This window comes from Heteronotia binoei, chromosome 15 (genome assembly GCF_032191835.1).
Source record: "Heteronotia binoei isolate CCM8104 ecotype False Entrance Well chromosome 15, APGP_CSIRO_Hbin_v1, whole genome shotgun sequence".
NCBI lineage: Eukaryota > Metazoa > Chordata > Lepidosauria > Squamata > Gekkonidae > Heteronotia > Heteronotia binoei.
In genome coordinates this window covers 34,097,898-34,110,972 of record NC_083237.1, presented here as the reverse complement: position 1 = coordinate 34,110,972, position 13,075 = coordinate 34,097,898, and the positions used below count along the sequence as shown (strand labels likewise).

General features: G+C 45.3%; 1 protein-coding gene across 6 annotated transcripts in view; it reads right to left on the bottom strand.

Annotated features, from left to right (window-relative positions):
- Positions 1-13,075, bottom strand: part of NDRG2 (NDRG family member 2) — a 307,888-nt gene that overhangs the window by 36,925 nt on the left and 257,888 nt on the right. For all 6 annotated transcript variants that reach the window (XM_060256427.1, XM_060256424.1, XM_060256422.1 and 3 more), the window contains one exon: positions 3,026-3,108. In XM_060256427.1, the coding sequence (XP_060112410.1) occupies positions 3,026-3,103 (78 nt within the window). In that variant the 5' untranslated portion in view covers positions 3,104-3,108. The remainder of the gene's footprint in view (positions 1-3,025; positions 3,109-13,075) is intronic.

Sequence of the window (13,075 nt, the reverse complement as noted above, 5' to 3'; positions counted from 1 at the left end):
AGGACAACCTGGGAACAGCTAATGACATGTACCTCTCATCTCAGGTGATGCTGGAAACTATGTAGGACCTCATACTAAAAAAAAAGTATTAACTTCCCTATAACATTCTGCACAGTGGCTGGGCGGGCACTGTGTGTAACATTGCCAGCTTGTTTCCCCGACCAGGCACCTGAGCCTTTGACAGCTGCATGACAGACAAGCAGAAACTGAAACTTCCTGCATCACCACACTGGATGTTAAAATCCCAGGAGCCCAGAGAGAAAAAAACTCTACCAGCGTGCCCACTGCTGTGGCATACAAAGTGATTAGACTGACATCTAAATGCAGCCCATAGTTTATTAATAGAGACGTCATTAGATCACTTCAGTCAAGTAATTGTATAATATAATTTTACTTCATTTGTTTATCCAGTACAATTCTAGCCCACCTCTTGACCAAACTGCACAACTATCACAACTGCAGTGCAATCCTATACAGGTCTGCTCAGGTCTATTCAAATGGGCTTACTCCCAGTAAAATGTTCTTGGGGATTATACCCTAAAGTAATCACATCACATTTAATTAAAAATGTCTTGGTGTTTTCGCATTATAAAGAAACATTAAAAAGGGTTGGATCCATCCAGCTTTTCTGCTGGTAATAAAGGAAAACAAGTCTCTCTGACCATCCAAAAATTTACTTTGAGGATGATGGGATTTGCATGGGGAAAAGCTATGTGGTTTGGAGGAGGAAAACTGAGCAAGATAGAACAGAAATGCTGGTTAAACCCAACCCAATAAAATTTGATCTATCCACTGCCTGGATAAATGGCATGGTTATTGACACCTAAGAGATAGTAAAATGAGAGCATGACAAATATAATTGGACAAGGTACAACTGAGAGGCCACCACAGAAATTGGCCTTTCTTACTTCTCTTTGAAAAGTGGAGCCTCAGCTGATGATTTTAGCATTCAGAAAGGTTTGTAAGTGTGTTTGACAGTCCTTCAAATATCTTAGCAGCAGACCATTTAAGTCTTCATTGATAAAAACCTGCCCATATCCCATCTCTGCAGCTTCAAAAGATGTGGGACTTGTTTGATTTAAGGATCCCGCAATTAGATTACTGGTAAAAATGTCTGTGTACAGTATTTCCCCAGTTACAGAAAGACAAGCATATGGCTTTTCTGGCCTTGGAATATGATTATATACTTATCTGTGAATCATCATAATTGTCCATCGCTTGCTTACCCTGCCCTTCCCCCAAAGAGCTCTTCCTCTGTTTTATCCTCATTACATTCCTGTGAGGCAAGTTAGGCTGTGAGAGAGAATGATTGGCCCAAGAAAAATGGTCCACTGCAGGATTTGAACCTGGGTCTCCCAGACTATATTCCAACTCCAGAAGTGATCTTCCCCAGTGGTTTCATGGTTGAATAGGGATTTGAGTGTCCTAGGCTATTTTAATTACTACACTGAAGAAGACTGCAGATTTATTCCCCGCCCTTCTCTCTGAATCAGAGACTCAGAGCAGTTTACAATCTCCTCTATCTTCTCCCCCCACAACAGACACCCTGTGAGGTGGGTGGGGCTGAGAGGGCTCTCACAGCAGCTGTCCTTTCAAGGAGAACTCCCGATAGCTATGGCTAACCCAAGGCCATTCCAGAAGCTGCAAGTGGAGAAGCGGGGAATCAAACTCGGTTCTCCCAAGTAAGAGTCTGCACACTTAACCACTAGACCAAACTGGGTCTCTCAATATACTTAGGATAGGGGCCATCCTTCACCAAGCCAGAGCTCTTCAAACAGGAACTATTTTTAGTGGGGGTTGCTGGTTTTTCAGTTGGCCTCTCTAGATTTGGGAGACACTGGCCTGAATCTGCACTATGCCATGGAAGCTTGCTGGGTAACCTTGGGGCAGTCACATACTCTCAGCCACCTCACAGATTTGTTGTGAAGATAAAATGAAACGGGAAGAGAAATGTGCAAGCCACTTTAGGTCCTCCTTGAGGAAGAAAGCTAGGTTCTAAGTGAAGGAAATAAATTTTAAGTTTTTGCAAGCCTATCAGCTTACTAGAAAGGAAAAGAAATCAGTTGCTGCCTTCCTCTGTCCCATTAGCAGAGGTCACCTATACAAAACCCAGCATGCAACAGTCTTCATGCTGATAAGACAGGATTGCCTGCTGATAGCTGTAGATCAAGCGGCTGTGCAAAGAGCAGCTACAGATGTCGGTTTAAACCTTGGCAGCCTTCCCACTGCGAAAACGCAGGCATTTGATTTTACTTCAGCAGTCCTGTCAAATCTCTGTGATCAACTGGGGCTGAATTTAGATACAGATCTAAGTACCACTTGTTGCAAGTTGACACTTCCTGGGTGGGAGGAGTTAAATAAGAGTAGTCAAGCAGCAGGCACTGCAGAGGCTTACTCTCTCTCAGGGCCACAAAAGTCTTTTTATAATTAAGGCATCAGTTTTGGGAGGAGGTCTTGGACCCCATGGAACTGGTCCTATAGAATTTGTGGCTTGATGCAAGATGCCCTTTTCAAGTTCTAAGGGAGGGCTGTGGATCATTGGCAGAGCATATGCTTTGCATGCACAAAGTCTGGCTTAGTCACCTTTAGGGTTGCCAGCTCTGGGTTGGGAAATTCCTGGATATCTGGGGGTGGAGCCTGGAAATGATGGGATCTGGGGAAAGTGAGACCTTGGCAGGGCATATAGTGCCATAGATTCCACCCTCCAGTGTAGCCATTTTCTCCAGGCGAACTGATTTCCATGGCCTGGAGATCTGTTGTAATTCCAACTAAAATATCTCAATTGGAAAAGCTGGGTAAGACCTATGTCTTAAGCCTGGAAAGGCTGCTCCCAGTTGCAGTCAGTCAATATTGGGCTTGAAGGGACCAAGAGGCTGAATCAGTATGGCAGCTTCCAATGCAACCCACTTTAGATGATAAAGAGGAAAGAGGGAAACAAGGGAGACTGCAACACCCGAGGAACACTGGTGCGACTGAGGAAGAGGTGGAGAAAGGGAAGCTGGAGGGATCACATTCTTTTGCTGACCTTGCCCGGATCAGGCCCTCCTGGGGCTCGCAAAAGCGGTTTCTCTTCCGTGATCTGAACCTCTTGGAGTTCCGTCATGGCACCTAGAGCAAAAGACACAATCATCAAGCTTTGTGTCGACTGATGGCTTTTTGAACCTGATAAACCAAGTCTTAGAAATGGGATTCCATTTCCAATCAGTCCTAAAAGATGAGTCGGATCCAACCAGCTTTCTCATTCAGTCTCACCTATTTCCCCTCCTAACTACAGTCTTTGTCTCACATGACTTTCCCCATTCAGGTCCCACAATCTCCAGTACAGCCTATTGAGTGGTCAGAGGGGACCCTTGCAATGTGGAGTCTTGTGAACAAAAATTCTTCTTCATAAACTATTGGCATTAAAGGTATGAGTGACCAATTTGGCTGCTGCATAAATTAATTTGCTCTGAGGCCATCCTTCCTGAGCTAAGGCAAAAATGTGTGAGCCAGAGGCTAAAACCCCCCTGTGAGCTAGCTCACACTAACTCAACTTAGAGGGAACACTGGTTGCCTGGTCTGAGTTGGAAAATACTTGGAGACTTTGGGGGTGGAGGTGGGAAAGGGTGGGGTTTGGGGAGTGGAGGGGCCTCAGCAGGGTACAATGCAGTAGAGTCCACCCTTTCTCCCGGGTATCTCTGCCATTTTCTCCAGGGAATCTCTGCCAGCTGAGGTCAGTTGTACAAGTGGGAGATCTCCAGGCCCCACCTAGAGGCTGGCAACCCTACTTCTTGCTATCACAGTAGAAAAGCAGGCTGGATCCAACCTGGTGTGTGTTATCTCCAAGCCAGCTTACACATTTTTCCCTGGACAAGTATACCATCAAGTGACAAAAAAAGCCATTATGAAGCTAAAAATCACAAACAGGATTTTGTAGTCCCACCCAGTACAATCCTTTTCAGGTGCATCAGTTCACATATTCACTAGCCAGCCTTCCAGTGCAGAAAACTAAAAGAAGCAGATATGGGTGTGTGACCCAGCTCACAATCTTGGCTTTTATCTAGGAAGAAGATAAACACCATCCTTGATCAAATGCATTTTCACCTTGTATGTTCTGAATGCAGGACCCAAAGTAGACTACAATCCATTTACTACCGAGCACCAATTTTGAACCCCTGTAGGTTTTGAATTACGGGCACAAAAATTTCTAGAACTATTTCTAAAGGAATTTATTATTTGTTTCATTCAATTTATATCCTGCCCTCCCCCACTGAAGCGGGCTCAGGGCCGCTTCAGGGAATAGGTAAAGAGTTACATTTCTCCCCAAAATTTTACTGAATTATGCAGATTTTCTTTTCAAGAATGCTCAAGAATTTGTTTTAAATGCCATGACTTCTGCAAGATTAATGTTTGCTAATCACTGGAGATAGAATATAAATCCAAATAAAGGGGAGTGGTTGGAGAAACTAAACAAATGCATATGACTGAGTAAGCTAACTTGTATACAGCACAGTAAAAATGTGATAAGTTTGATAAATTTGTTGTTAGCCGCCCTGAGCCTGCTTCGGCGGGGGAGGGCGGGATACAAATAAAATTTTACCTTACCTTACCTAAATGGAATGTTACTCTAATTAGCACAATGAAACAAAATAACTTGTATATGATTTGTTGAAAGAACTGAAAATGAATTTGTAAAGGTTTGCATTTAACTTTTTAAAACCAAATAAATTATAATTTAAAAAATTACAGATGTAGAAAAGACAAGACAAATAAAAGCACCATTTGAGAAAACAACCAGCCTATATACTACTAATAGTTTTATTATTCACAGATTTTGATTCAATTTTTATAATGGCTGATCCAACAACAACCTTATAAGGAAAGACATTCTCATTTTACAGTGACACAGACAAAATGTCAACTTTCCAAGGACACATGGGAGCTGTAAAAACATTTTAAGATGTTTCTGCTTAGGTTGATAGTATGAGGAAATGTTTTGACAATGTGCTTATTTGGTATGTTTTACTAGTTTTCTCTTTTCTTGGTGTGACAGTTACTTTTAATTTATTTTTAAAATTCACTAAATGTTAATTTTTGTTATCCAATCTTTGTAGGCTAAATATTTGGAAAAAATATACTTCGAATTATTTTTCACCTCATTTGTGTATTTGATGGCGTGCTTGCTATTTTGCATTGTTTGTAGACTGTGATTTGTTCAGCAAATCACAGGACTCTATAGATGTTTTTGCAGGGCAGGGGTCCCCAAAAAAGAAACCCACCTGCCATTTTACAGAGTAGAAGAACTAAAGCTAAAAGAGGATGGTTGTCTCAAAGCAGTACAATGAGTCCACAAGGGAAGTGGAGGTCCCAGGCCTTGTGCACCCAAATCCTTTGCTTATGTAACTTGATGTGAATGAGGCCTCATTTCAATAGCTATTCCCTGGCATAGGGCCAGGCCTTGCCCGACAGCACAAGTAAACAACACAGTTGCTTGGGGCATCAATATTTTAGGGAAGGGCGGGGAGAGTATGTGCACCAGCGAAACAGTGCCCCGTGTGTGTGTGTGTGTGTTGACGGGGGTGTCAAGACACAACCTCAGATTGTCATTATCATGTGTATGCTGGGAAATTTTGTGTCCCATAACTGCCTATGACATTTCAAGTGACTGGGGGGGAGGGAGGCGCAACTCCCAGTTGACACAACTGAATTGCTTGGCAGGACTGTATAGCTGGCTTTCCTCACAAGCTGAGGCTGCCTTCCAGGTGGGGCTTCTAAGAAATGGAGGGAAAAATCAGCCATTTTCTGAGAACCGACAAGGCACTCCATCAAGCCTCTTGCCAAGCTAAAGTGCTCTGTAGTGTTTTTGCACTAGAAACTTGATAAAAGCAGTTATTATTTCCTTCACATTTATTAAGCACTGAAGTCTTTACAATACCTGCCTTCCTTAAATACTCAGACTTAACTTTCCCCTTTCCCTCATTAAATGCCATGCCAAGGTCGCAACCATGGTAGGAAAAGGATGCCCTCCACCCCCCAGTTTTAAAACATTTGAGAATGACTCCCTTGGAAAAATCTAGAGGAAATCTTGAGTTGGTAAAGATAAGCAGGTCTCATGATTGGAATTTGGGGCACTACTGCTTTTTTGAGAGGGGTCATCAACCCCTTTCAGTGACTTCTAACCAGATATTCCCCCGCTGTTCTTAAAACAGCCAAAAATAAAATAAAAGTCTAGCATTACCTTAAAGATTAACAACATTTATTTCAATATGACATTTTGTGAGTCACAACTTACTTCCTCAGCTATGTGGAAGTAAGCTAAAAAAAGCCAGTCATGTTTTACACAGCAGCTCAATATCATATATTTTTTTAAAAAGGCAATTTTACAAAATGTTCTTAGAAAAGCAGGTTTTATACCCCACTTTTTTCTGCCTTGAGGAACCTTGAAGCAGCTTATAATCACCTTCTTCTCCTCTCCTCACAACAGATACCCTGTGAGGCAGGTGGGGCTGAGAGGGTTCTTAGAGAACTGGAACTGGACCAAGGTCACCCAGCAGGCTTCATGTGGAGGAGTGAGGAATCAAACCCCATTCTCCAGATTAGAGTCCACTGCTTGCCACCACTGTACCACGCCAGTTCTCTTAAGATGGTGTAAATTCATGCTCCAGGTTTGGTGGTGTGCCCTCTTGATACAATCCTCTTGTTCAAAGGCAACAGAACATTCTGAACCAGATATGCTTAGGCAGCATTCACCAGGCTTGATAATACCTGAAGGAAGCTCAAACGTAACCAAGCATGACAATACTGAATTAATAGGGCTGCCAGCATCCAGGTGGGGCCTGGAGATCTCCAGCTTTTACAACTGATCTCCAGCTGGCAGAGATCAGCTCCCCTGGAGAAAATGGCTGCTTTGAAGAGTGGACTCTATGACATTGTACCATGCTGAGGTCCCTTGCCTCCCCAATCCCCACCTTCTCCCAGATCTACCCCCAAAGTCTCCATGTTTTCCAACACAGACCAGGCAACCCCATTAGAATGGCTGGCTTTACAAGGGGGTTATTAATGGAAAATAGAGCCACCAGTGACCATGAGCTATGGTGACTAAAAGGAACCTCCACATCCAGAGACGGTAATCCTCTGAATGTTAATATTAGAAAGGAGGGCCAGGGGAAGGCCTTGGCCTCTATACTCTGTTCATTAAGTCACCAAGGCAACTAGCGAGCCACTATGTGAAACAGTATGATGGACTAGATGGACCACTGTTATGATCTGGAAGCTTCTTTGTAAGTTCTTATGACTATGCACATAGAAAAGATGTGTGGTGCTATCAGCAAAATGGGGACAGCAGCCTACACACAGGGCTATCTATCTTCTGTGTTCATTTTTTTAAAGCCAAAGTTCAAGAGAAACCAAATTTACGAAGGACATCTGGATTTGTAAGAATAAGCAAATTCCCAGGCAACTGGTTTATTTTTTGTGTAACTCATTCAGCACATTTGATAAATAAAGAGGGACGAAGAGTTAACTTGGTAACTGAAGTCCCAGTACTTGGGCCAGTGAAAAACTTCACGTTCATGCCTCAGGTCCTAAAGATTCCCAAGCCTACTTGCTCCTCGCTCTTATATCCATTTCCAGGCAGGCATATGCAGTGGCTGAAATATTAAGTTCAGATCATTGAGACCTAAAATGTTATCCCCATACCCAGGAATCGTTTTGTGGAAAAAGAGGTGCCAGAGCTCATTAGCACAATTTGCATAACTAATTTGCATATGCCACACGCCACTGACATCACTGGAAGGTGTACTAAATTATATCAGCTCAGTATCTACATTAAACTGCTTCTTGAATTATAATTGTCATAATAAAACTCCCATCATACTTTTTAAATTCTCCTATGCAGCCAAAGTGGCATGATGAAGATTTTTCCATTTTTTGTGGGGGGAAATATTAGAAACTTTGTCAAATCCTAAGAATTCTCATGGGGGTTTGAACAATGGAGCCCAAAAGCAAGTATTGTGTGTGGGGGGGGGGCGGCGATAAGAAAGAAAGAGCACAATAAAATTTAGAGGTTCCAGAGCTCTGCTCCTGTGAGCTCCTGTCCAAAATGAGGCCTGCCCATACCACTTAATTTTCAAAACGCGAACCAACCCTAAATGTCCCCATTTTTTTTTAAACATAGTAGGTAAAATCCAGAACAAACTGCCACAGGAGCAAGGACTTCTGCCCAGAGGAGCAAGGACTTCTCAGCATTCCCCACCATGTTTCAGATCACAATATCCCTTTAGATCTTGTTCCTGGGGGGTAGGGTTGCCAAGTCCAACCCGAGAAATATCTGGGGACTTTGGGGGTGGAGCCAGGAGACTTTGGGGGTGGAGCCAGGAGACACTGGGGTGGAGCTAGGGAGGAGGGGGGAAACGGTGCCGGGGAGCGTGGAGAGCGCTGCTGCCTCTTCTCCGCACGCCTATCTGCTTCCTTCTTTCCAATGGAGGGAAGGCATTTCCAAGGCGTTGAGGTCCGTGCAGATGTGAGCGCCAGGACTCCCTTGGGAGTTTAATGGTGCTTGCCACACCCTTGCTCCTGGCTCCCCCCACCCCAAATCCCCTGATATTTCTTGAGTGGGACTTGGCAACCCCGCATGGAGACAGCAGCCTGCAGCCACCTCCTCCTCTTCTTCTGCCCGAGGCTCTGTTTACGCGCCAGGCGCCCAGCCCCAGTCCACCCCCCACGTGGCCCGGGCAGACCTATCGCTAGCTGGCGGCCGCCTCCAGCCAGGCCCGGTGTCCCTCTTCTCCGTCTTCTCCCCGGAAAGCCCAGCTGGTCTTACCTGCTCCGGACCGGGCACACGCGGGGCTCGCCCCGGGCAGCGCGCAAAGGGTGCACTTGGCACGGGCAGCGCACAAGGGAACTTGGCACGGGCCGGCGGGGAAGGCGCGAAGAGGAGGAGGAAGAGGCGGCCGTGTGCAGGTCCGAGCGGGGGCCCAATCGCCTGCCTTTGTCACCTGGCTGGGCCGCATTCCGCGCTGCAGCCTGAGCAGTCGGGAGCGGAGCTGGAGCCTCCGTAGCGGGTGAGCCGAGCAGGGGCGCGCAGGGTGAGGGCGCATCGCTGGCTGCATGCCCAGGGGGCGCTGCTCGGATGCAAGCGCTTGGGCGTGCAGTGCAGCGGCGGCCTCGCCCGATCCATGATCGGGTGGCTCGCCATGCTCCCCTGCGCCATTTCCCCCCCTCCCCCCGCTTCTGTTTTTATGGGGAGCGGGGGAAGAGGGTGGAAAACCTGGGGTCCCCCGCCAGGGTGGGAGGGTTGGGAAGCCTACTGGGGGGTCAGGTGACCCCTATGATCAAGATTTCAGGGGACATTTCTGAATGCCATGGGAACAGGGTGCCAAGAAAGTGTCTCACTGCTGGCAAAACTCCTTGCACTTGTGGAAATGTTGTGCTGGATCCAAACCTCTGTCTTTTTTTCTTTTTTAAAAAACTAGCCTTAAATAAAGACTTTTTACAATCTACATTTACAAGCTTTTAAAACTAAATTATGATAATCTACTAAACAATGAGGTTACAGACTGTTTTCAGTTTTCTTGGGGGGGGGATCACAGAGAGAAACAGTTTTCTGTGTCTAAATATTAAATGCACGGACAAATGTCAATTATGTTAAGATGACTTTCTTATGTGCCTGGGGAACAACAAATCAGCACATGCCACCTTTTCTATATCTCCAGTGCCATCCAAAGAGAAAATATGGGTAATCTTGTTCTCCCATTGGATACTCCCCAACTGTATTCTGCTATTTTTCCCAACTATGAATATTTATGACTCAGTTAACCAAACAGCATGGAAATCTATGTTCTATCTAATTGAGGAACACTATTTTACCCGGAATTACCAGATATTGTTTATTGAATGTTCTGGACAGTTTCTTCTGAGTAAATATACACAGGATGAAACCACAAATCTTTATTCAGTAGAACTGAATCCCACTTTAGTGAACATAGGAATCTTCAAGTAACTGATCTTTCAAGTATACAACATGATCGAATCAGAAAACCATCTCCTTTATCTAACTGCAATGCAAAAGGCACACTGGCTGCCCACCCAATGGCTTTGGATTATGTCCCGAGACTGTTTCAAAGCTCTGTTTAATTCCTTTCATTATCAGAGCATCCAGGTATTATGTATTAATTTAAAAATAGGAAACTTGATTTAAATCCATTTCCCCCCCCTGGGTGATTTAAGTCAATTTACTGACCCCCTTTAGGAAAAATGTCATTTGTGAAATGGGCTTAGGCCACAAAGCTCATTAGGTGAGGTGGGTGAATCACATACTCTCTCAAGGTGATTCACATGTGTTTGTGTCACCACTTGATCTCTCAGTATCAGATGATTGGCAGCTTGAATGTGTGAATTGCCTCCGCTGAAAAGTCTCCAAAGGTGATATAGGTTCTACCTGTGGAATGCTCATTCACAAATACAAATCATTACGCGAAGAAGAAGACTGCAGATTTATACCCCGCCCTTCTCTCTGAATCAGAGACTCAGAGCGGTTTACAATCTCCTATATCGTCTCCCCACCGCCCAACAGACACCCTGTGAGGTGGGGGGTGCTGAGAGGGCTCTCACAGCAGCTGCTCTGCAATAGCTATGGCTAAATCCTGCAATAGCTATGGCTAACCTAAGGCCAATCCAGCAGTTGTAAGTGGAGGAGTGGGGAATCAAAACCGGTTCTCCCAGATAAGAGTCCGCACACTTAACCACTACACCAAACTGGCAGTCATCTCATAAGAAAACATGCGAACTGGCACTTCAGCCTAGCCTATCTTTCAGGCTTGCAGGGTAAAGATGAAGCAAGATAAGGATTGTGAGACCCATTGTTACGACTCAGGCACGCTATTGAATACAATGCGCTGGATAGGGGTGTGTCCACATCCACACTGCCAACATCCACAGATCTTGATGAATCTCTGAGCTGAAAAATTGACATTCCTACAGCCCTGGGGCACCCTGAATAGCCAAGGGATAGCTGCACACTGCATCCAGCCCCTCATCCCCACAAATGAACCCTGCTCCCAAGAACTTGAACCCCCCAGAGCCCTAATCTACACTTGCTCCTGTATCAAGCATGGGCAGCGTTGAAGCAAGGATGCAAGAGCTTCAAACTTGGACTTTTAATGACTATATAATGGAAATGATTTTATCGTACATTTTGTTTTTTAATGTTTTATGTTGTTTTTATTTGTTGTTAGCCGCCCTGAGCCTGTCAGGGGAGGGTGGGATGTAAATCTAATGAAATAAAAATAAATAAATAAATAAATAAATAAATAAATAAAGCCTGAAGGATGGGATTCTGCCTTAATTAGGACAGCTTCTACCCCTTCCTTCTGTTTCCTGATAGATTACTTGAAAACACTTGCATGCCTATGCATGAGGGATTTTTTAAAAAAATAATAATTGGAATTTTAAGAAAAGTGGGGGGGGGAGTGTGAGGGGGGCAATGGATGACTAAGCATCCCCCTCCCTTATCAATGGAGCTTCCTTGCCAGAGCTGGGAAAAAGAACTCCTGAGTTCTGGCTCCAGGCCTTCTCCTCTTTCCTGCCTTCCCTTGGTGACATTCCATCACTGGCACTGGGTCTGTTTCCCCCAGAGCCTGGGAAGAGCAGGCCCAGTCTTACTTTCTCCCAGGTGCCACAACTAGCTTCCACTCTGGCCTGTCCAAGGATCCCCCTCCTCGGCCATAAATAGCTGTTTTGATCACCCTGATCCCGGGCAGGGATCCAGTTCACCCGGGGCTCCCTGCTGCTCGGGGGCCGTAATAGGGTCTGCAAGGAACAGGCAGTCAGAAGATAATCCCTTTTGTTGCCTCCAAAAGAGCAATCGCATACATAAAAGACACCCTTGGCAGATGTCATACCCAGAGGACAAAAAAACCCCAGCAAAATCAGGGGACCCAGATGGCACAAAAGGAAGCACAGGAGATTCTGGGCTCATAGCCCCATTCTTTCACACTGCCTCATAGGCAAGCCTTTCTAGAATTGCCACACACACACACACACCGCCCCCTGCCTGGGCTCTGGTGACTTTACCAGCTGAATCATACGGCCAAACTCAACAGGTGTTGCTTTCCTGGCATGGAGTTGCAGTTGCAGAAGGAAGTAGCACCTGTTGAATGTATGCCTGCTTGGCAGCTACTGAAGGCATAGGAGTGTGCCAGGAATGAAGTTTCCATCCCCCAAGCCAGCACAGCACTAACAGCATGTGAAGGTATTGCAAAGAACTGAAGCTAGTCAAAGACTGCTTGAAGGTGAGGAAGTTCCTCCTCCTCCTCTCTCTCTCTCTCTCACACACACACCCTAGCTTGGTCCAGGATCCCTAGATTTCAAGCCCTCTCCCGTTTTCACACCCACTTCTCAGCCTTAAGAAATGTGAAAGGTGTGCCACTGAACATGTGTAAAGTTGATTTCTCCACACCTCTATATCTCACACTGTGTTAAAAGCAAAGCTGAGCTCTGGTAACTCCCATTTTTTGAAATGAAGCATCACAGCCAATACTCCCTCTAAGCTGTGGAGTCTTGTGAGCAAAAATTCTACTTGGTGGCCTACTGGCATTAAAGTTGTGAGCTACTGCATAAATTCGTATGCTCTGGCGCCATTTTTTCCTGAGCTAAGACAAAAATGTGTGAGCCGGAGCCTAAAGAACTGTGAGCTAGCTCACACTAACTCAGCTTAGAGGGAACATTGATCACGGCCAAGCTAGGTGTAGACTGCCCCATGCATGCCCTCCATGTGGGGTCTTCAGCAGTCCCACGGATGCAATGAAGGAAAATAGGCCAGCTGGCAGTCCATGTTTGGCTTGGCAGGTCTGCACAATCCCAATCCATGCGCTCCAACTCCGCACCCATCCACTCCAACTTAAGAGAAAAATAACATCATTTATCCACCTCCTGGGTATGTACGTGTCTTAAAATGAGGCTCTGTCAAGGCTGCCCTTCCACCATGCTTGATCTACAACATGCTCACTGCTATCCAGCCCTTTGGCTTAGAAGGTAAATTACCCAGCAAGGAGATTTCTTTGATTCTGTCCTTCCTATCCCATGGGATGAGGAGGTT